This window comes from Dipteris shenzhenensis, chromosome 2 (genome assembly GCF_047967505.1).
Source record: "Dipteris shenzhenensis isolate YYH24624 ecotype China chromosome 2, Dip_SZ_1.0, whole genome shotgun sequence".
In the NCBI taxonomy this organism is placed as follows: Eukaryota; Viridiplantae; Streptophyta; class Polypodiopsida; order Gleicheniales; family Dipteridaceae; genus Dipteris; species Dipteris shenzhenensis.
The window spans coordinates 11301182-11324895 of NC_141597.1; the positions used below are offsets into that span (position 1 = coordinate 11301182).

Genomic DNA, 23714 nt, shown 5'->3' on the forward strand with positions numbered 1-23714 from the left:
ATATATGTTGACAGCTCGTGGTGGGCCTCAATTGATCCTCAACTGAACTAGTATTTTTATGGTAGTTTTGTTTCTCCTTTTCTTCAATAACACATTGTGAGAAGATGCTGTTGCTGCTTCTTGAATCAAGGCTGATCACGTTCTTTTGCTGGTGTCTTTCTTGCAGTTCTTGCTGCTTATGATGGCCGGGAGTGCCTATCTTCTGTGTGAGGGCGCAGATTGGATGGGGGTAGGCTTTATGAAGGCACAATGGGGGGACTCCTTGTGGCTCCCGTGCAGATCGGGCTGAGTGGTCATATCTGGGGGCTAGACAGCCCCTGTGCTACAGTAGGTAGCCTCGATGGGGCTGCAGGCCCAGTATAGGGCAACAGGCCCGCTGGAGCAGGTAGGTGGAGACGGGGGCTATAAGCCAACCCCCGTGCTACAGTAGGTAGCGTCGTCGGGGCAGCAGGCCCGTTACGAGACAGCAGGCCTGCTGGAGTGGGTAAGGTGGAGATGGGGGCTATAAGTGCCACGGCAAGAAAGCGGGGGCTATAGAGCCCGGTGACAGAGAGTGTTAAGACGGGGGCTAGAGAGAGAGAGAGAGAGAGAGAGAGAGAGAGAGAGAGAGAGACATTAACGCCTGCAAGAGGTCTCGCGGGCCTATGAGACAAAGTGCGAATCCAAAAGGTACCTCATACAAGCCACTGAGGGCTGAAGCAAAGGGTTCACTAAGACCTTTGCTGAAAACTGAAAACTGAAAGCTAAAGCTAAAGTGCTAACATGCCAAACTAGTGAACAAAATACTAGAGTAGCAAAGTAACAGAAGAGTGTCAGGTGCTCATGGCTAGCACTCCTAGTACATGCTCACGTTCCACATATCTAGGTAACTTGGTGGCACTATGATGAGATGTGAGAAGCTCTTGTATCTGTGTCTATTGAGCTGTCTCACGACGTGGGGGAGGGCGTGGTCTCCTCGATCTCTGGATCCGGTGGGCTACATCAAGGGTGATGCCTCGTCTTTGGCGGTCGCCTCTGAGAAGGGCTGAGATAGACCGGACCTCGATCGTGCCCGCTCTGGTCTCTCTCTGTGTCGCACGTGGAGTGTGTGTCCCTCGTTTGGATGCATCGTGGTGGACACTCCTACTGCTGATCCATGATGCTCTCATCTCATCAAGCTCCTCTCCTTCCGGCACACTGGCAGCTAACTCAGACGCATAGAAGTTTGTAACAAAAGTCAGTGATCTGTCAACGGTGACTTGTGGCATCAGTCCATGCTGCTCTCTAGCCTGTCGCATCAGTGTGTCTCTCTGTCGATGCATCTCAAGCAGGTAGAGCCCAACACAGACCTGATCGTGAAAATGTATCAGCCATGTGAGTGGACCAAAGCCATGTCCCTCTTGAAAGAGGCAGTGATATCATCCTTGGATCTCATAGTAGACTGGGCAGACACATAGAAAATGCTCCTCCGTCTCGATCTCCTCCATTTGGCATAGTGTGCAAGTCTTCTGCTCTCTGGGTATGCTTGCAGCTCTCCCTACCTCAATCCGCAACTGATGCGATGAGACTCGTAGCTGACCAATGGCGATCCTCAGTGCATGTGAAACTCTCCTGTCCTCGAGATACTGAGGTCTGATGACAAGACCGTGCTCTGAGATCCTCAGAAAGTGATCATGGTAGAACTAGATCTTGGTGGAGAACTCCTCTCCCCCCCAAGCCCTAGATGTATGGATCTGGAGGAGGTTAAACCGTATGATACGCTTGATCTCATCTCGTGGGATCATCTCGGGTGGTGCGTCCAAACTGTACTGAAAGCGGGGAAGTCTGTCCATCTGAATGCCGTGACTACCAAACCACGTGGATAGCCGTGCGTACCATGCTGTATCAACACCACTCTCTGCTAGTTGCCTGGAGGACTCTAATGCTAACCTCGGTAGTCTCCACTGGGGTAAGGCCCATACTCTGTGGAGGAACGTCACTATTTGAAAGATGGCATCAACCTGGAGAGGGTTCATGGCGAACTCTACCTGTATAATCTGATGAGGGACTGAGGGTTTACTCTGAATCATCCTGGATTCCATGGTCACCTGTAGCTTGTCAAATCTCTTCTGCTCAGTCGTCGCTGAAATATCACTCCCCCAGAAAGGTGTTGCATACATGGCAATTGGTCTCACCAGCGTGTCAAAGAGCCAACCCTTCGTCGGGGGGTCTTGGAAGTGTGCCTGGAAGCATCGCCTCTCTAGTCGGGTGAGAGCACCCCATCCTCATGTGACTTGTGCTGTACCCACATGGATCATCGTGAAACATGGTCCAGTGAACACTATCCCCAAACATTTGTAGGATTGCACTATCTCCACAGGCTTGCCACGGTATGTGAAACTATGGTGATGGGACACTACTCGCGAGGTGTTGAAGATCATAACCTTGGTCTTCCCAAGGTTAACTGTCAAGTCTCTCTCCCTGTAGAACATCTCCATAGCCTCTAGATGTTTCTGCAGTACCTCTGCTGAGGATGATGTCATCAGCGTACATCAATATCTGCACCATCAGGTCAGCCAGGAGCAAACCCTCTCCGTCTAGTCGATCGATAAGAAGTGATCTCATCGATATAGAGCCCAAAAAGAGTCGGTGATAGGGGACAGTCTTGCTTTACTCCGATGGTGCTCTCAACCCAGTTTGATAAGCCTCCTGGGGTGTGTATCCTCCCTTTGACAGACTCATATAGACTCATGACCCCCCAAATCATGATATTTGGGAGCTGTAGCTCTTGTAACCTCCTGATTAGGAGAGAGCGTGGGACGGTGTCAAATGCCTTACGGAAGTTTATGAAGCAAGTGTAGACTTTGTGTTGCCTTGACTTTGCCTCCTCAATAATAGCCCTCAGGGTGAAAATGTGATCTAGGGTGGAGTGCTGTCTCTGAAATTCTGCCTGCCCAAGTGCCGGCTGCCCGTGACCCTCTGTGTGGCTGTTGATCAGCTCACACATTCTGCGAAGTAAACAAATGACATGTGGTGGGTCTGGGCATAGAGGATGAAAGGGAGTGAAGGGGGGAGAAGAGCAAGAGTGTGAGAGAGTGAGAGAGAGACACTCAAGATGCGGGTGTGAAATGAATGAGCCACACCACAAACTCAGTTGTGTTTTATTAGGATTAGGTTTACCCTATGACTGTCTTAAGACAGTCATAGGTGTCCTATCTTTTAATGAAGGGTTGGCAATGTGCCTTTACCCCAACAACCTCCCACCTAAAGGCCAATGTGCCTAAAGGGGAGAAAAGAATAAAAATTACAGCAATATACAGTTACTGTATACAAGACCATAAAATAAGAATGGTCTCATCCTAATCCCATGATGTGGCGGCAATGTGCAAACCGCTCTGTAGGCAAGCTCTTAGTGAGCAAATCTGCAGGATTATCATCAGTATGCACCTTCACAAGCTCAAGTCGCTTGTCTTCCAGTACCTCCCTGATGAAATGATATTTCACCTCTATGTGCTTGGTCTTCTGATGAAAGACCGGATTCTTTGCCAACATGATAGCACTCTGACTATCACAATGCAAAACTGGCATATCTCCTGTAATGCCCAAATCTCCCACCAGCCGAGTAAGCCATATTGCTTCCTTGCAGGCCTCAGTGGCTGCAACATATTCAGCTTCAATGGTTGACAGTGCAACGCATTTCTGCAACCGAGACACCCATGATATAGCACCTCCTGCAAATGTGAAAATATAACCGGTAGTAGACTTCCGGTTATCTGCATTCCCTGCATAGTCTGAATCTGTAAAACCATGCACCAATGCATCTTGCCTACCATAGCATATGCACAAGTCTTTGGTACCCTTGAGATACCTCAAGACACCTTTCACTGCTTCCCAGTGCTGCTTGCCTGGATTTGCCATATACCTGCTGATGACTCCCACCGCAAAAGCAATATCCGGACGAGTGGCAACCATGGCATACATCAAAGAACCAACTGCAGATGCATACGGAACCTTGGCCATTTCAGCCTTATCATCATCTGATCTGGGGCTGTCCTTACTGCTGAGTTTTAAATGTGGAGACAACGGGGTACTAATAGACTTCCCCCCCTCCATTTTAAAGCGCTGCAGTACTTTGTCAATGTACTCTTTTTGTGACAGAAACAAAAGTCCCTTGGACCTGTCACGAGTAATCCGCATGCCAAGAATATGATTTGCATCACCCAAGTCTTTCATGTCAAAAGACTTATGCAGTTGTTTCTTCAAAGCACTAATCTCATGCTGAGATTTACTGGCAATAAGCATGTCATCCACATATAGAATGAGTAGCATCAAACTGCCATCCTTTGCCCGTTTGGTGTACAAGCAATGATCGGTCTCACACCTATGATACCCTTGGGACTGCATGAAGGCATCAAACTTCTTGTACCATTCTCTTGGCGCCTGCTTGAGTCCATACAAGCTCCTCTTGAGCTTACACACAAGCTGCTCTTTCCCTTTAACAGCATAACCCTCTGGCTGACTCATATAGATCTCATCATGGAGATCTCCGTGAAGAAAAGCTGTCTTCACATCCATCTGACATAAATCCATGTCGTCATGAGCAACAAGAGCTAACACTGCTCTCAAAGTAGTCATCTTGACTACAGGGGAAAAGATCTCATCAAAGTCAATGCCCTTCTCCTGCTTAAATCTCTTGGCAACCAATCTGGCCTTATACCTCGGTAAAGCATTTGAATCCACTTTGACTTTGTAAACCCACTTGCATGGCAAAATTTTTCTGCCTGCAGGTAACTGCACCAAGTCCCATGTATCATTCTGAAGTAGGGAGTCCATTTCTGACTGCATGGCTTTCTCCCACTTCTTTTTCTCCGTTCTTCCCATAGCTTCCTTGAAGCTGGAAGGCTCACCACAATCTGTCAGCATGATAAAATCAGCCACATTATTAGCTCCTGGAACAAACCTGGCAGGAGGCCGTTGTGCACGGGTGCTCCTCCTAACAAAATGTTCCGGATTAGGCTGCTGTCCAGCCTGTTCTTCATGCATGACGGGTGGCTGTACCACCATATCTGGCTGTTCTACAGCCCCATCTGCTGGCATATCTAGTGGTGCATCATTGGCAAAATTATCTGGCTGATTTTCAGCCTGTATACCCTCTTGAACAGGGTGATCTGCAGCAGGCTGCTGCTGCATATAAATGGGCATTCTTTGCTGTCCAACATCATCATAAATAACCCTCCTGTATTCCACAGGTTGCACGGGTTCCTTGTGTACACTATCCTCTTTAAAGATGACATCATTGCTGCGTATAATCTTCCGTTTAACGGGATCCCATAACCTGTACCCCATTTCACCTTCGTCACCATAACCCATAAAGATGCATCTGATAGACTTTGGATCCAGTTTGGTGCGTAGTTCTTTGCGTACATGAGCAAAGCACTCGCAGCCAAATACACGTAAGTGCTTATATGAAGGTGGCTTGCCAGACCACACCTCTTCTGGCACTTTCAACTCCAAAGCCTTGTTTGGCGACCTGTTAATAATGTGAACTGCTGTTTGCACGGCTTCTGCCCCAAAGCCATGGGGTAATGCAGCATAAGACAACATACATCGAACCTTCTCCTGAATAGTTCGATTCATACGCTCACTTGCACCATTTTGAGATGCATTATGAGGAGCTGTGAGTTCCTGTTTGATGGCCTTAGCTTGGCAAAACTGCACAAAAGCATGTGACACATACTCACTCCCATTATCGGATCTGAGGCATTTCAGCCTACGACCTGTCCGATTCTCAACCTGAGCGACAAACTTCTTGAAAGCATCTAAGGCATCTCCCTTATGCTTCAAGAAATAGACCCACACTTTGCGTGTGGCATCATCAATGAAAGTAATAAAATATTTTGCACCCCCTAGTGATAATTGTGGCATCTCACACAAATCAGTGTGCACTAGATCAAGTGGTGCTCTATTCTGGGGAGTTCTCCTCTTATGAGGAGTCACAGAATGCTTGCCAAATATACAATGATCACAAGTAGGCAAATCTGAAAAAGAAAGAGGCGGCAGATAACCCAAACGTGACAGTTCTTGCATTCCTTTAACAGACATGTGTCCCAACCGGCTATGCCACAATGAAACCTTTGGCAGCTCGGTTATGGCAACAACATGATTACCCACACTGGAAACATAAAGAGGGTACAAGGTATCACTCTTAAAACCCTCAGCCACTATAGTCTGGCCATCAGTAATCACCCATTTGGAATCCCCAAATGTGGTGTGGTAACCACTGTCATCCAATAAGCCAGTGCTAATCAGATTTTTCTTGATTTCCGGCACATGGCGGACACCATCAAGCATGAATATGCGTCCATCAGGAAATACTATCTGTATACTGCCAATCCCTGCAATCTGACATGCATAGTTGTTCCCAAGATGAACAACTCCATGAGTACCTGTGTAGGAAGTAAACCACTCTTTATGAGGAGTAACATGAAAAGAGGCACCTGAATCCAAGAGCCAGGTGTGGATGTCGTGACCATCAATAACCAAGGCATGTGCTATTACAGCAGAAGAGCATAAAACATCATGTATGTCACTGTCACTGTCCTCTGCTACAACATTCACTGCATCCAAATCATCTGCCTTGGCCTTGCCTTTGCCTTTGCTTGCATTTCCTGCATCCTTTGTTTCAGCCTTCTTGGCTTTCTGATCCCGTATGAACTTGAAGCACTTAGACTTCACATGTCCCTTCTTGCCACAATAAAAGCATTCAATATCCTTTTTACCACGGGACTGACTTCGGGATTTGGATTTACTAGCGGATCTCCCTTTCTGCTGAGTTCTGCCTCTATCCTGTACCTGCAAAGCATTTGAAGATTTGCTGCCCGTATTATTCTTCCTGCTCATCTCCTCCAAAAGGAGAGAGCTCTCTACATCAGCATATATAAGAGTGACATTTGAATTAGACAGGGTGGTCTTGAAAGTGTCCCAACTCTCAGGGAGGGTACACAACAAGAAAGTAGCCTTGAACTCCTCATCAAGATTCAACCCCTGTGCAATCAGCTGTGTAAAGATGGCATTGAACTCACTCAAGTGTGAGGTCATAGCTGTACCTTTCTTCATGCGAAGATCGACCAGCTTCTTCAGCCAATAAACCTTACTGGCTGAGCTCTTTTGGGCATACAATTCTTCTAGTCTTTGCCATAGACCATAAGAGGTCTTTTCAGCCTGAACATTGAACACAAGAGTGTCTGAAATAGTGAGCATGATAGCTGCCCTCGCAGACAAATCAAGCTCTTCCCAGTCATCAGCTGCCATGTCAGATGGCTTGACACCCTTCACCCTTATGGGCTTAGCAATCTTCTTTAACAGAAGTACATTCAAGCACTGTTCTGCCCATAATGCATAGTTGTGTGCTCCTTCCAGTTTCTTTATGTTCAGAATCGAAGAATCACTTCCCCCTGATGCCATATCAGATAAGGAAAGTACCTGACTCCCTGGAAGTAAAAAAAAAGACTGAATAAAAAATTCTGATTTCTCAGAAAAAACCTGCTCTATTCAAGAGCCAGAAGCACTCTCAATGGTGCTGTTTTTACTGTCAGGAAAATCTGCAGCAAAACAGTAAATGACCCTGCAAATACTGTACCTTCTGACACACTGTACTGTGCTCAAAGGGGCATAAAAACAGTAATTTCAGACTGCTGCAGCTGCTCAACAAGTGCTTAACAGTGCATAATCATCTGACAAACCACAAACACTGCTGTAAACACTGCTGTACTGACTGTACTGATCACTTCTCCCACCTCAGATGAGGTATTGCACTGAGTTAAATTGCATAAACCACTTGGCAAACACCCAAAAAAAATGACACTTCAGCCTGTCACAGAACCTGCAACAGAAAATGGGATAAATCCCAAGCAATCACCCTTATACCAAGGGGAGAAAATGCATATGAAGATCTCTGTCGGTAACCCAAGTGCTATCAAACAAAGTCTGGGCAAAAGCCCCTTGATCTGACACCTGAATCAAGTGGAGAACACCTCAACAGTGAGGTAGCATGCAATATGAAAATCTCTCTGACAAAATCATCCACCAATGTAATGCATATACTGCCCTGTGTAGAAATGACATACACAGATCCCAACGTACAAACACTCAATGAGGAACCTTTTGAGCACTGTCAACGATGGACAGTTAGGGACCGAGTAAACTCGATGCGCCCTGGCCAAGCGTGGCTCAACTGAAGTTCTCTGAGTGTTGCACAAGAAATGGGACCTGCAAGAAAATGTCACCTCGACACTGCGGAAATCAAGACAAAAGTGTGCTCTCTGGCACCACACTGCCTCAAGGCATACAATGCATCACCTTCCGGGCAAAAGCCCTATGATCTGCTCACCTGTGAACTGAGATTCAAACCCAGTAAAAGCATATGTCCTCTTGCAAAATCAAGGCATTACCTTCCCAGAACAAAATAACTGTGCAATCAACCACACTGTGGTTCTCTTCACCTCAAGCACAAGATGAATGAAAGTACTTGCTGTACTTTTCAAGATAACACAGTTCTGTGAACTGAAAAATGATCCTTAAGCAAGAGGAATGAAGAGCAGAATGCTGTTTCACCTCTCTTTCTTTCCCAAACAAGAATGTAACTTTGTACTTTCGTACTTGCTGTACTTGTGCAGCAGCCAGATCCAAGGAGAACAAATTTCTTCTGACACAGATCCCGAAAAAACGAAAAATGTACCTCCCTGCTGCACAAAAAACGAAAAACAGCTCTAATGTAACTCCCTGCAGGTGTGGCGGCGTCGTCCGTACAGCTGTACGGCAGTCCGTACGGCTGCCCTTGGAGTAGACTGCTCGACGCCCGAAGGGCTTAGCAGCTATGCAGCTGTAGCAGCTGTTGTGCAGCTGCCTGATGCAGCTCCGTGCTGCAGCTGTCAGCAGTTGCTGTACAGCCCGCGACCCGCGTCGCCGCCCGTGCCCGCGCCCGAGCTGCTCTCGTGCCCATGCCACAGCCCGCGCCCGCGCCCGCGCTGTCGCCCTGCAGCCCGCCTTCGCCAATGCGCCGCCGCCGTGCAATGTCGGCGTTCCGTACGACTGTACGGATGACTCGACGTACGTCCGTACGGCGCTCGACGTACGTCCGTACGGAAGGGGGTGGGTAGGCTAGGGAGTGGAGGGGAATGGCTCTGATACCAGTTGAAAGGGAGTGAAGGGGTAGAAGAGCAAGAGTGTGAGAGAGTGAGAGAGAGACACTCAAGATGCGGGTGTGAAATGAATGAGCCACACCACAAACTTAGTTGTGTTTTATTAGGATTAGGTTTACCCTATGACTGTCTTAAGACAGTCATAGGTGTCCTATCTTTTAATGAAGGGTTGGCAATGTGCCTTTACCCCAACAGAGGACATATGAGGTCTCTGTAAAAAAAAAATAGAGGACATATTAGGTGGTGCTTGACCTGGGACATTATATAGAGAGCAAGCATATGTGTGACTGCGGGATCTGTGATGGGAATGGGTGATTTCCACAAGGGTCCCCATCCCGTAGTAGGATCTCCTTCGCGAAAGGAACTGATTACCTCATCCATCCTGTGCATGAGGAAAGCCCGCTTCTTACGCCGTGTCACTCGGTGTGAGATCTGTTGTGCCTCTGGTGAAGTCAAATGTCCCAGTGCTCACTCATGTGTAATGTGGGCTCTCTTCTCTCTACACTCCTCATCGAACCAAGGATTTTGGGGCATCTTCCCATCTAGAACACGTGCAGATCGTGTCGGGCGAAAGGATCTGGCGGCAGCATCTTCTATCACCGATATAAGAGTGTCTGATGCATGTGCGATGTCAATCCCATCTCCAAGTAGTATTGGGAGCTCAGAAGCCAGGTGGCTCACGTACACTGGGTCAAGAGCATGGTCAAAATGGATTTGAAGACGATTGGGTGGTGGGGGGGCCCTCCTCATGGTTGGCGCGGTGACCGATGTACATAAGGTGAGATATGAGTGGTCGGCTCCGAGTGGAGGCGGCGGTTACCAACACAGAATTCAAGAGTGCTCTCTCCGCCCTTCATAAGGGCAAATGCCCTAGTTCTGATGGTCTTACTCCTTTTTTTATAGCCTTTTGGGATATGATAGGTGATCATATTACTTCAGCCCTACCGGGCATTTGGGACTCGGGTGAGATGCCTGACTCATTGACCGAGGGACTCATACACCTTATCCCGAAAGGTGGCAACATGAATTTTGTATCCCATTGGAGACCGATCACTCTTTTGGGCACTCTGTACAAAACCTTGGCCAAGGCGATCAGCATCCGGTTGCAGCCCCTTCTTCCAGACCTTATCCATGATACTTAGACAGGCTTTGTGCATGGCAAAAGCATTTTTGATAATATATTTTCCTTTTGGGAAGCCACAGAGTGGGCTATGTAGAGCGGGCAGAGGCTGGCAGTTCTACTCCTGGACTTTGAGGAAGTCCGCCAGACGATGGCCATCTTCGGAGACCGCTATATATGATCAAGTCATGTATAGCCCCTAGCTCGAGTAAACGTCTCCCATATGCGGTCACTGGTGCATCTGCATCTGCCGACTGCCTCACGATCCCTAGCCCTGCTGCATCCATCTCTGGTACTATGAGGGAATCCTCATCGAAATCTAACAGGCCCACCTGTTTGTTCGCAGTACGTGCATTGAAGTCACCAAGGAGGAGAGTGTCCCCGTGTCTAGAGAACTTTGTGATATCATCATGAATAGTCTCATATGGATTGTGCCCATTAGTGGTGACCTCTTGCGCATAAGATAATGTGTTTGGGGGAAAGTAACATAGTGCAATGAAGGTCGGCTATGTGTCTGGTAACTGGACATGAATGCACATGTGTTGTGCATGCTCCTCCCTTAGTATCATAGAGAGGAGTGGCCTCATATGTGATCTGAAGAGAACAGCCACACCTCCGGATCCTCGTACCCTCCAGAGCTCCCTCTTGTGGGCAGACTCCCATGTGTATCCTGTCATTGTGGGTAGCCCTCTCTCTGGGCTCTCATGTGTCTCGGTGTAGAAGATCACATCTCTGTTATGGTATGTCTCCAAGAACCCCCCTGGGTCATACCATAGGGTGCCATTACAATTCCACACTGCCATCCTCAATTTGTTTTGCATACTCGCCCCATCATTCAGACACCATCATGAGAGAGAGAGAGAGAGAGAGAGAGAGAGAGAGAGAGAGAGAGAAGAACAGGCCAGCCAGCTAGTAGATGACCAGCAGGGCCTGGAAAAAACCCCTGCAATTACAATTCCACACTGCCATCCTCAATTTGTTTTGCATACTCGCCCCATCGTTCAGAGACCGTCATGAGAGAGAGAGAGAGAGATCATGAGAGAGAGAGAGAGAGAGAGAGAGAGAGAGAGAGAGAAGAACAGGCCAGCCAGCTAGTAGATGACCAGCAGGGCCTGGAAAAAACCCTGCAATCCAAGAATCACTAGCTTCGAGTAAGGATAGCCGCTTGAATATAACTTTTTCCAAGAGGGCTGCAAAACCCCTTCGAACCAGGCTGTGAAAAGCCACGCCAGGGGAGAAGCTGTCGGGAATCCGCTCGACAGCCTGGAACAGGCGCTGAGGGACAAGGGGGGGCAGAGAACGATGGAGAGGGGAGCAGCGGGCGGAAAAATAGACAGGGGAGAAGGGGGCGGAAAAATAGACAGGGGAGAAGGGGGCAGAGAAATAGACAGGGGTGAGGCGGAGCAGAGAATGGGGAAGGGGGAGCATGAGGAGGTGGAGAGAGGTGGAGAAGGAGGCAGAAGGGGAAAGAATGAAGGCGGAGGGGAGAGGCGATGGGGAGGCTGAGGGCAGGGGTGGAGCTAGCTGCTCATTGTGGGGAGGTTGTCGCCGCAACTGCATATATCCTGTGGGAAGAGATCTGATACTCACATTTGACCTTTGTTACTAGTTATTCTGTACTTTGTTGAGCATGCATTGAGATTGAGTATATAGATGAACTTGACAAATGTGTCAGCCTCATCATGCATTGATGACTTGGAATTGCAATACATATTATGTCTCTTGCTTTCAAGGACTTGCTTGAGTAAGCTGTCTTTTAGCCTTATTCAAGGAAAGCAAATTAAAGTGGAAGATTTGCAGGCAAAGTTCTTTTTTTTCTGAATTTCTTTGTAGAAAAGTTGTAGTCTTCCCAGCTTCTTTGATGAAGTCATGTTCTTGTTATGATGGCTGCTGCAGGGAATAAGGTTGCTTTGTTCAGAGCTTTTAGAATTGAAGAAGGCTTCAGCTGAAGAGATGCGGAAAAACGTTTATGCCAACTACACTGCTTTTATAAGGTACAATTTTGCTTTGGAACTTCTGCCATGTAATACTCGAGATTTAATGCCATTACCTGGAGCTAAACTGTTTGGAGATCAATGGAAGCATTTTTCAAAGCTAGTAGATGCAAGCCTTGTGAAATAGCTGAGTGCTTGCCATGGAAAGCCTATCTTTATTTTTTGTGGCGTCCTCAATGGGACAGATAATTGGACAGAAAGTGATGGCCTCTAATGCCACTTCCAGGGGATTGCTGCCAATTGTGCTAGAATATATTTGTAGTAAATGAATAGCTTAGTTTCAATTATTGTCAGGATAGGAGAATTTCCGATCTTTAATGCACATCCACAGGTGCCACGCCTGGGTCCAAATCTGAGCTCAGGGGTAAATGGATGGAACGTTGGGGGAGGGATGATATGGATCTCAGAGACGAGGAGATGGCCATTAGAGACTAGGTAACACACAAATTGTTGGCCAATTAGCAGAAAAGATGGATGGCTTTCTGTAAGAGAGAACTCTACCCTATGCTGAGTTATGGAAGGGAAAGGTTGCCTTAGTGAGGGCATCTTTGTCTTTAAAGGCATTTCATATGGAGATATGGGCCATCTCACATGATATCAAGGGGAATAGGCAAATGAAAAAGGACATCCCCAGGGAAAGAATATGCAAGATATGCCAACGAGGAAACATAGAAGATGAGCACCACACAACATTGCCTATTTGCCATGCATAGCAGCACATCAGAGAGAGGCACAACATACAGGCTCTAACGCCTATGGATCTGCATAGCCTTCTTGAACAATCAGCCAAACGACATGGTTCCTACATCAACGAGGTTTTGATATACTGCAACATTGTCTTAGGCAGGGCATGCACATTGGCCAGACAGGCACTAAATACAAACACTTAGAATTATTTCCCAGCTATGCATAGAGCTGCAACTTCTATTCATTTATGCTATTTCTACTCTCCCATAGATCCTGTTGGGTTTCCAGAGCTTTCCTTTTGAGCCTCTCAAAGTGTTCCAGTTGTTTGTCTCGGTGATGATCCTCCTCTTCTTCCTTACAAGAACTCTATAGACGTTGTCTTGCTGTTTTTCCATAGCAGCTTCTTTTTCCCATGCTCCCGTCTTCACTTTCCTTGTCACACCATCCATTGCAAGGCATTCTCTTATCTCTCATGGTTTCTTTAAAAGTACTTGAGAGCTGCTTCTCGTACCATCCTTGTCCACTCTTCATTGTTGCAGTCTTCTTTCTTTTCATACAAATTCAAAGGCTCTTCTTGTTCTTGTGTATATGCATGGAAATTTGTTGGTGTAGTCTGTATATCTCTTCCAATATTATTAATGTGTCTCATCATTGACCAAGAAGATGAGAGCAAGCCGTGATCTTCATGTAGGCTATGCACATAGCATGTGAAAGCTGAAGAGATGCTTGATGAAAAGGAAAAAATTTCCAAGCATGAACTAGACTCCTTTTCATAATTAGAAATCGATCTATGTCGTGCCACTATTTACCTAGAGAATGTCCTTCTGTATTATGTAGTGGCTTGTTGTTCCAAAACCTCAAACAATGTCATCACTTGAGTGTCCGCTGGCGATTCCCTTGTAACATGGCGGCTATGAGACTAAAATGCTAGCCAAAGAAGCTAGACCATCCTGTGAAGGAGTCACCCAAGATATTCCATAAGAAAATCATTGATCTAGAATGGTGCCTGCAGAGTTGTGAAGTTTGCCAGTATGACATAGACAGTGTTTGCATAAGATAATTGCAGGTGTAACAAGGAAATCAAAGATAAGGCTTTTGCCTCACGCTTTTGGATATGAATGGAAGTAGTGGCATTTAAGCATGGACGAGAGTGCATACCCCCTCCTAATTGAGTGCCTTTCGCTGAGCGTATCACGAGCTTGGGACATGCAAACTCCACGCCATGTCTTGTGGCAGAAATCAAACTTAGAGGTGCAAGGGTGTATATATGACATGTTCAAAGCGTATGCCTGCACACAGATGCCATCCATAGTTTGCAGAAGGTCCTGTTTTGAGTTATGGTGCTTCTGACGTAATACTGGAACATGAAGTCATTCTATGATGTTGCTCTAGGTCTTAGGTATTGCTGTTTCTAACATGGCTGCCTTTGTTTTGGGAAAACCATAAAAGCAATTGATGTCCTATAGCACTTGTGACAGAGAGAGGGCATGGTCAAAGGTGTATCTGATGTGTGATTTTCTTTTAGTGCTAGCTTTTGCCATGAATGCATCTGACTGACCTGGTCAATAATAGACTAATAGAAACTTAACTGTTGGTATTGTAAAAAAATGGATGGTTTTGGATATATTCTCCTGCAGTACATGACTTGGACATTTATCAGGTGGTAAGGATGTCTGATCTGTAGTCCATGCTATACATGGTGGAGTTCACATGTGAGTTTTGTTAGCAGAGAGTTTTGTTTTTTGTTTTGCATTGGTAATTTCATGCATACGCCTGACGTGTCTGAAGGATTTTGTTAAACACAGACGTGTCCTGTTCTTTTTTCATTATGCATTACGAGTTTCCTTTCTCACGATCACTCCAAACAGGAAAAATTAAACTCTATGACGATCCCTAAGGAGGCACGCTATGCATCTAAATGTGATTGTTATAGTGTCACAATAAGAAGAGGCCTGTACAGCTCTTTGAGATTGTGGATATTCACTGAATTGTCTGCTTGCAATCGTTTGTTTGTAGAACATCTCAAGAACTAGGTGAGTTGGAAATGGAGTTGATGACAATGCGGACTTTAATTTCTACTCATGCAGTCCTCGTTCGGGATCTTCTTGAAGGAGTGTACTTTCAATCAGTGTCAAATTCTAGAGCTGCTGCTCTTTCTCAAGAGTCATCAAAGGCAGATGAGGACATTAAGTTCCTTGATCTTAAAAAGCGATTTCATCTGCTATCAGATGTGTTTGACGTATGTTTAGCAGAGCGTAAGATGGACGATGCACTTGCAGCTCTTGATGAGGTAGAGATGTTTATTTCTGAGGCACAAAAGGGAGCCCTGAAACTGGTCACTGCCTCCTACTTCACTTCTGCCTTCTCTGAGAGGAAGGGTAGGCTAATAACACAGCTTGTGGAAGCAGCATGGCAGCCTACTGTTCACGGAAGTGAGTTGCGCAAAGTGGTATCGATTCTTAATCGACTTGGTGATGGGCCTCATGCACATACATTGCTATTGAATTCTTATCATGTCCGTATTCAGAATAGTGTGAAAGACCTACGGCCAACAGGCTCGTGGTATACTGGGTCATATACTGCAACTCTTGCACAGCTCTACTTCTCTATGATCTCACAAGCATCTCGGGACTCCTTGAGGGTTTTTGGGAATGTCCCTGCCTGTGCATCAGAGCTTGTATTGTGGGCTTGTAAGGAAACAGAAGATTATGTTTGCCTCATGAAAAAGCATGTTTTATCATTCTCTATTATGGCAGGTGGGATAGGGGCTGCTGCAGACTTTGTTCAGATTTCATTAGGCCATTGTGGTCTTTTGGAAAAGCAGGGTTTGTCACTTTGTCCTTTGTTATTGAAGCTGCTCAGACCTTGTGTTGAGGGGGTTTTGGAAAGATGTTTTACGAGGATGGAGGAATGTCTCAGGGCTCAGATTTCTTCTGATAATTGGATCCTTACTGAGTTGTCTGCATGGTCTGCCAGCCGAGGAAGGATAACATCAAAAGTCTCACATGTCAAGCTGTCCATCAGTGCGCACAGATTTTATTCCATGGTTCAGGTACAACATTGAGGTCGTCATTTGCTCTGGTGCATATTGTTCTTCATTCTGTTTGTCACAGTGCAATTTTGTCTCTTTAATTATCATTTCTTTAAATGGATCATGCATGTAAGAGAAGGCATACGACATGCATTGCACATAGTTGAGCTAGAGATAAAGGCAGGGGTGTGATCTGTCGATGGTGTCTAATGGCTCAAGGGAACTTTTAGAAAATGTGGAAGATTGACTCGAGCTAAATCATTGGCCAATTTTCTTCACTTTCCTCAGCCAGTGTCTACTAGAATTGTTGTTTGGGAATGTCCTTTCTGCGTGAAGAGGTTTTGCTTCCTGTATGTACAGGTATAAAATATATAAATGAAGTCATTTCAACTCCTTTTTTGACCTCTTTCATGTTGCTGTTTATCCAACCTTGAACTGCATAATAGGTTGATTTAAAAAACTCTATCCCCCCATTTATGCCTCTATCCTTTCTCTTTGTGCTTGTGTTTCTAACTGAATGAGATTTTTCTTATTGCTGTTCATGCATCAGACAGGCTCATTCTGAATCCTTTTTGCACTAGTTTGCTCCTTTTTCTTCTCTTCTTAACCGCCTTCTCTTCTCCTCTTCCGTTCTACTCTCTTAGTCCTTTTTGTCCCCACTCTATCAATTCGAGCAAGTTTCTTCTTCCTCTGTAGTTCCGTCTGCTCTTGTAGGAGTTGCATGATAGTTTTGGCCATTGCTAAGCTGCTTTTTGGAGTTCAAGACAGGAGGGTTTCAACATAGTGTCTGAACCTGCCCCAACCAGCTGAAGCGAGCTATTGTTTTCTGGGCAGTATGCTGAGAAGCTGGCGTATAAAGTTTTGGTCGTGTTTTAGTAGGATAGAGGCTGTCTGCTATACCATGGGATGTTCGTTCTCAATAAGAGACCTCTTCCAGTTGCTACTCGCTTTAGCAGAGCGGATTGCATTGTTGGTCAGCAAGAGCCAATCTTGGTTTAGGACAGTTTATGTTTTTCGGACACTTACAGTTAGGGCCCGTCAATACGTGGTCATCCTTTTCCTTAACAAAATCTCATAGATAGAGCCTTGGATAAGGTGCATGGCGAGGCTTCTAACGTAGGTCTGACGTTGCTCTTCATTGCAGCCTTTACGGCAGATAACAAAGGTGCTGCATGAATGTGGTTTTTAGTACAGTCTACTCCTTCAAAATTTGATGCCTTGTTTGAAGGTAACAACTTCAAGATGGAAGAAATAGACTTGAGAGAAGCCAATCCAAATGAACTGGTGATGTATGCTTGTGACTGTCCCATGTTTATTTCTTTGCAAGATATTTTTTCACCTTGTATATGCGAAGGATTGATGTAGTCTTCAGATACAATAGATGGTATCTTTAGGGGAGCTGTGTGTGGATTTGTTTCTCAGAGAGGGAGGACCATGATGTTGCATGGTCTCATTGAACCCAAAGGGCATGTAATTACAGTAAGGCAATTAACCAGGTAACTCCGTAAACCGATTTCTTTGTATGCATAGTACCCTCATTAGTTGTGATAATGAGTCAATAGGAGGTTCGGCTTGTGTAACTAGTGTTTTGCGTCCAACTTTATCCTTGGATTGCAGATTTAGAATCAGAATCGACTAAAACCAAGATATGTAAAGCTCATATAGCGTTGTGCAATCATAATTTTTTGCACTGTACATGTGGCACTGTGCAACCTGATGACCTAATCTTAGTCTATGGTTTAGGGTTTCCTACAAACCCCATTGTTTCTTTGCATTTAGTATTTACTATTCATTTCAGCTTTCTTAGGGTTTCTCCAAATTCGTTTGTCCTTTCCATTCTCACTTAATGTAGAAGTGGTGTAGAGCCTTTCTTCCGGGTAGTCCTATGAAGTTGATAGGTGCATAAAGAATACACTATGTTAGAGAAAGCTGAGATGGATCACACCGACTATGAAATACAAGTGTATGGGTTTTCGTTGGAATTTTTGAACTCTTGAGAAAGAAGAAGTCCATCAGAGCATGCATGGCATAGGGCCACATGATGCACATGTTGTGTTTTTAGAGGATGAGTTTGGGATTGTTCTTGGATTCATCTAGGTATATGGCATAGGGCCACATGATGCACATGTTGAAGATTCCATGTTCATGATGATAGAGGATTTGGCAAGCGTACGATCACTTAAGATCATAAAGTTATATTTGCACTATATGCATTGTTGCATCCTAGATGTTTAGTTTATGGACACCCAAATGGATAAAATGCTATCTTCTGTAGGTTCCCAACATGCATATGGGTTACATGAGATTGGACATGCATTAGTGCCAAATCACTTGCCTTTCCAGCCTATGCATGAGCTTTACCTTAAAGCTTTGATGCAATCAGCTGGCAAGCACTCATGCCTAGCATGAGCAAGCAAGGCACATTCATTGAAAGGCAAACACAAGGACAGATATAGGAGACACATGCTGAATTTTCATGTGGCTAGCAAGACAATGGTGGTGGTAATGACACTTTGCACACACTAGGCAATAACCCCAATGATGCTTTACTATGCCAGCATGCTGATACACATGATGCAGTGTTGTTGGAGAAGCAACATGTTACAAGCATGTTAAAAATGCAAAATTAGCTTGTGGTTGCAGATTGACTTGGTGGTTTGATGCCACCCTAGCATGCATCATGGAGGCAAACTTGATGACAGAGTCTTTGGGGATGGGGTGAACAGAGAGGAGAAAGAAAGAAAGAAATTTTATTAGAGTCTTTGGAAGACCGATGAGTCTATGAGATTGAAAGAAAACGTGATACAAATCACAGTAAGGGTGGAGCTACCTAAACGAGCATCATCACCCGTGCTGAATCCTAAGTCTGATCATACATAATCAAATACATCTGGATGTAACAATGAAAAGAAAAGGACTGGAGCGGAGCGGAATCCTCCATATGTCATGTCGCCCTGGCTGGTGCAAAGCCGGTGATGGGACGCTGGCGCCCGTCAAGGGGTGCCGTGCGTCTCGATCTCCTGGACGAGGCTCGACGCAAGACCAGAGCCACCGTGACTCCCGTGGGACGTATCCAGAGTCTAAACAATGTGTCAAAGGCTTTGCGGAAATCCACAAAGCAACAATATACCCTCTCCTTCCATGATCTGGCCTCCTCAATGGCACTCTTGAGTGTGAGTATGTGATCCATAGTCCCATGGTCTCGCCTGAAATCGGCCTGACCCTCTGCTCTGAGCCCTCTCATCTCTATGAACAGGCTGACCGATGCATCCAAGACAGTTGAATAGATCTTGGACATCACATGTCCAATCATGATAATCTTGTAGTTACTCGGGTCCATGGGATCCCCTACCTTGTGGATGGGGGTGATGGTGTTGAGTGTCCAGGTGCGGGGGAAGCCAAGGCAAACAACGTCATTGAATATCTTTGCTAGGATCGGGGCTAACGTGTCGATCCCATATGCGATAAACTCAGTGCATAGCTCCTCATGATCCTTCGCTCGGCCATTGTGCAGTTTCAATGTCGCGTCCTTGACTCCGCCTCTGGTGAACAACGTGCAAGAGGTGGGGCGAGGTGTGTGTATGAGATCCGGAGTGGGCTGGACATCATAAAGATGGTGTGCATACGTGTGCCAGACTCTGGTGATGGGAACCTACACTCAAGGAATATCCACAAAAAATTCTTAGAGTTGCTGCTGTACAAGATGTGCAGCAGCAGCTCCTCATTTCGAGGAAGAAATGTCTGCTTCTTCCGACGTACGAGACGTCGGTACTTGCGTATCGTGTTTGGTGTGTTCGGGAGGTGACATCTGGTTTCAAATCGGAGCTATCAGCGATAAGCCTTGCACTCCGCATCATACCAATTGTTGTAGGGTACAGAACCAAGAAGTGGTGGTCTAGTGGACCGTGTGGTGTGGGGAAAGATTTGGAGGGCAGCCTCGTGGAGTGTGCAACTAATTAGGGCAGTACCGTCCTCTATGAGTGGTATGTGATTGATGTAGGTTAGGAGTCTGTTTAGGCATCCAGAGTAGACCGGTGAGAGGCTGTAATCAAAGTGTATGTCGTGGTAGGTGTCGTGCTTCCTATGTGGTATGCGTGGTGTGGCTATACCACATAGGAAGCAAAGTGTGGGGTGGCGATAGTGAAGAATAGGTATGTGTGATCAGCTCCTGGAGGGAGTAGTGCTACGGTGAAGTGGGTGATACATGAAGTGAAGGTAAGGGATCCCATGATGTAATCTACTACACTAGTGCCCCCCTCGTGTGGGAAGCAAGTAAAACCACCTGAGGAGGGCCATAGGTCAAGTTGGTTGTAGATGATGAGATCATGCATCTTGCCCAGATCAAGGAGCGCGTGTCCATATGGTGTAACAGGCCCGTGTCGGTCCTATGAGGTCCTAGTCATACCTGCACGGTCTAGGTCCATGTCTGGTAGTATGATAGAGTCGTCTCGGAAGTCCAGGAGTGGTGCCTGGCGCGTGCTCGTCCTGGCGTTGAAGTCCCCAACAAGGAGAACTTCCCCGCGGGCTGAAAGGTCTGGGATATCCTGATGTAAGGGTGCATATGGCGATGTCTCACCCTCCTCTCGTGCCACTATGGCGAAGTGGGATGTGTCTGGCGGGAAGTAGCATATTGCTATGAAAAGGTCACGGGTGTCTGTGCGTCGGATCCGGATCCACATGAATCGGGAGTGTGTGTTCTTCCTCTCAATGGAGATGGCTCTAGCAAGGGAAGACTTGTACAATACTGCGACCCCGGTTGATCCTCGGACTCCTCCTGTATCCCTCATCTCATCCTTGAAGGCTGACTCCCATGTGTAGCCACTGACTATCGGAAGTGGACGCTTTGGGCTCTGGTGTGTCTCCGTGTAAAAGACTATGTCTCGTCCTAGCTAAGACTCCGAGAAGTTCTTTGGGTCTGACCATAAGGTACCATTACAGTTTCAAATGGTGTAGGCTAGGGTCTCGGAAACCTCAGTCTCATAGGTCCCGTCCCCCTAGGGGGTACGGGTGGGAGCTCGACGGGTGCCGGTCAACAACCTACCATGTCGGATCACGGCTCATTTTCCCTCCTTGCGGACAACGTCCCGTTGCTATAGAAGAACTTGTCGCTCCTGAATCTATAGTGGCGTCAAATCCTTGTCCATGGACAAGGTGGGATGCTCTCGTAGAGCGGCTCGGCGTCGGAGTGTCACTAGTCGAGCATGTGAATCGCTGAAGCGAATGACTAGGGGATGCTCTCGGTTGGGATCTCTCCCAACACGCCATGCTCCCTCTATGCCATGGTCGGGGACCCCCATGGTGGTGGTCACAAAGGTGATTGCCTCCTCCATGGGCATCGTAGTGGTGTTGGTGCTGTCTCGCGTGATCCCTCGTATCCGGATGTTGAGGGCCTTCGAAGCCCGTTGTTGCTGCTCATGTATGGCGGTTGAAACGGTTGCCTTTGGAGGCTCCCGTTTTGCCACGTCCACCCATCTAGTCGTCTCTGCTATAGCCGACTGTATCGTGGCTATCTGTGCCTCCATCGCTATGACTGGGGTCCCTCCAGGCGTTGCTCTGAGGGTCCCGAGCTCCTCTCAAAGCTGTGTGATGTCGGGTCTGAGTCCCTGGGTAAGGGTGCCCTGCTCGTGTATAATGCAGGCCTGCTCCTGGGTGTATCGGGCTTGCTCCTAGGTGTAATGTGTCAGCTTTGCCTGACGGGCCCGGATGCTGTGTATCTCAGCCAATAGGGAGTCCCAAGCATCTGGTGGGGTCCTAAGATGTCTTGGTCTAGGTGGGAACTTGATCTCGAGAGGGGTTTGAAAACTTTGAATGAAGGTTGGCTGCTGAGGTTGTATTGAGGGTGGGGACAGCATGATCTGGGCGGGGGAGTGGTATGTAGGAGTAGCGAGGCCGGACGAGGTGATGAAGGGTGGCTAACTGAGAGGTAGAGGTGATACGAGGGGAAAGTACTGTGGAGCCGTGGCCGGTGGGGCCAGTGGTGAGGCTACTGGAGAGGAGACCTGTGATGATGATGCAGGAGAGGGGGAGGAGAGAGGTGGCGTAGATGATGAGGCGGATGATGGTGGTGAAATAGTGGTGGTAACCAGAGGTCGACGATGTGGTGAGCGGCATGGGCTTTGGGTGGGCCCCTTTCTTCTGGGCCGTGTTGTTGTCCACTGTCAAACCGCTCCGGTTGCTGCGTTTGTTGAAGTCCTTTAGACTGAGTTGCTTTTGTGTTTTCCCCTTGTCACCGTTCCCCTTCCCCATCTCCACGCGTATGGAAATTTGGACCGAAGGGTCTCCCGCCTAGTCTCCTGTCCTCATCCCCCTGTTCCCTTCATTATGGGGGGGAGGCAGCAGCGGGCAAAGAAGGGATTGCAGGAGGTCGGAGCTGTTGGGAAAAAAAAGGAAAAAAGTCGGAGCTGCAAGCGGGGGTTTAAAAAAAAAAAAACTTGAGCGAGGGGCGGGGGCTGAGCGAGGGGTAGGGGGGGGTAGTGAGGGGGCAGCGAGGGGTAGCGGAGGCGGTCGCTGGGGGGGTGGCAGTGAGGGGGTGGCGGAGGGGGTGGCAGCGAGTGGGTAGCAGAGGGGGTAGCAACGAGGTGAAGGGGTAGCAGCGAGGGGGGGAGCGGAGGAGGTAGCGAGGGGGTAGCGAGAGGGTAGCGGAGGGGCAGCGGAGGGGGTAGCTCCTAGGTCAAAGAAGATCAATGGCATCTAGACATGGGTGAAAATACTAAGCTTCATAAGGATGATGAACAGTCTTGAAAGGTTGTAAAACAAACACTCCTCCATTGTAAGATCTCAAATTGGAAAATGTATGCTTAATGCATTGGGCACTGTATGGTGCCACAAATGGTCTCACAAAGGAAGAAAACCAAGAAGATCGAATAGGTGAAGGCAAGGGATCCCATGTACAAGATACTAATGGTGAAGAACATCATGATAGTTTTAGTTTTGAAACTGGATCACATGTCATGATTTTGAGAATACTCTAGATGATGCCATGATGCCTATATAGATCACACAGCCTCCAAATCCAAGACAATGCATGTTAAGTGGGGTTTTACATTTCATAATCTTCTGTACGGAAAACCTCATGCTCCTAATGCCTCTCATATCCAAATGAGGTCCAAGATAGAGGCAACATGGACAGTTGTGAGAGGGCAGCATTATATGAGTATCTCCATCACACCTACCATGCGTGTATGTACCCAGATGTAGGCAAGAGCCTACTAACAAAACAAGATGGCAAGGAAGTTATTGGTTGCTTTAAGTGTCCTTGTCTCACATATTAATGATGGATATAATGAGAAACCAAAAAAGTGCAAAAAGATTGCAATGATCATAAGAGATGCCATTGTGCTTGAGATCTATTGTTACCATCCTTCACTCGCGTGTGTATGGACATGGGAGCATCGTGAAGCGGCCTAGTAATACGATGTTTCCAGGACAACACCTTGGATGGAGCGCTTGCCTATAGGCATGCTCATGCTACTTTGTTGTATTTGGAGAACATGCATGTGTCCTACGATGGCCACACGGTGTAGTCTTCTCCTCTGCTATGTGGGCCTCTGGCTAACATGGATTACATGAGTGTGCGCCTGTTGCTTGTGACCCTTGACACATGCTACATGGTAGTATATGGGTAGCTAATGGTTTGCATCATGCCCAAAAAATCATTGTCGAAAAGACTGTGGTATTGGTATTGATCGTATTGTTGTCTTTGGAGAACATGCATGGGATCATGT

General features: G+C 46.8%; 1 protein-coding gene across 3 annotated transcripts in view; it reads left to right on the top strand.

The window, feature by feature from the left end:
* LOC147904326 (exocyst complex component EXO84B-like) overlaps nt 1–23714 on the top strand; it is a 71340-nt gene that overhangs the window by 19006 nt on the left and 28620 nt on the right. For all 3 annotated transcript variants that reach the window (XM_087385851.1, XM_087385859.1, XM_087385868.1), the window contains exons 2-3: nt 12175–12272; nt 14976–16011. In XM_087385851.1, the coding sequence (XP_087241977.1) occupies nt 12175–12272; nt 14976–16011 (1134 nt within the window). The remainder of the gene's footprint in view (nt 1–12174; nt 12273–14975; nt 16012–23714) is intronic.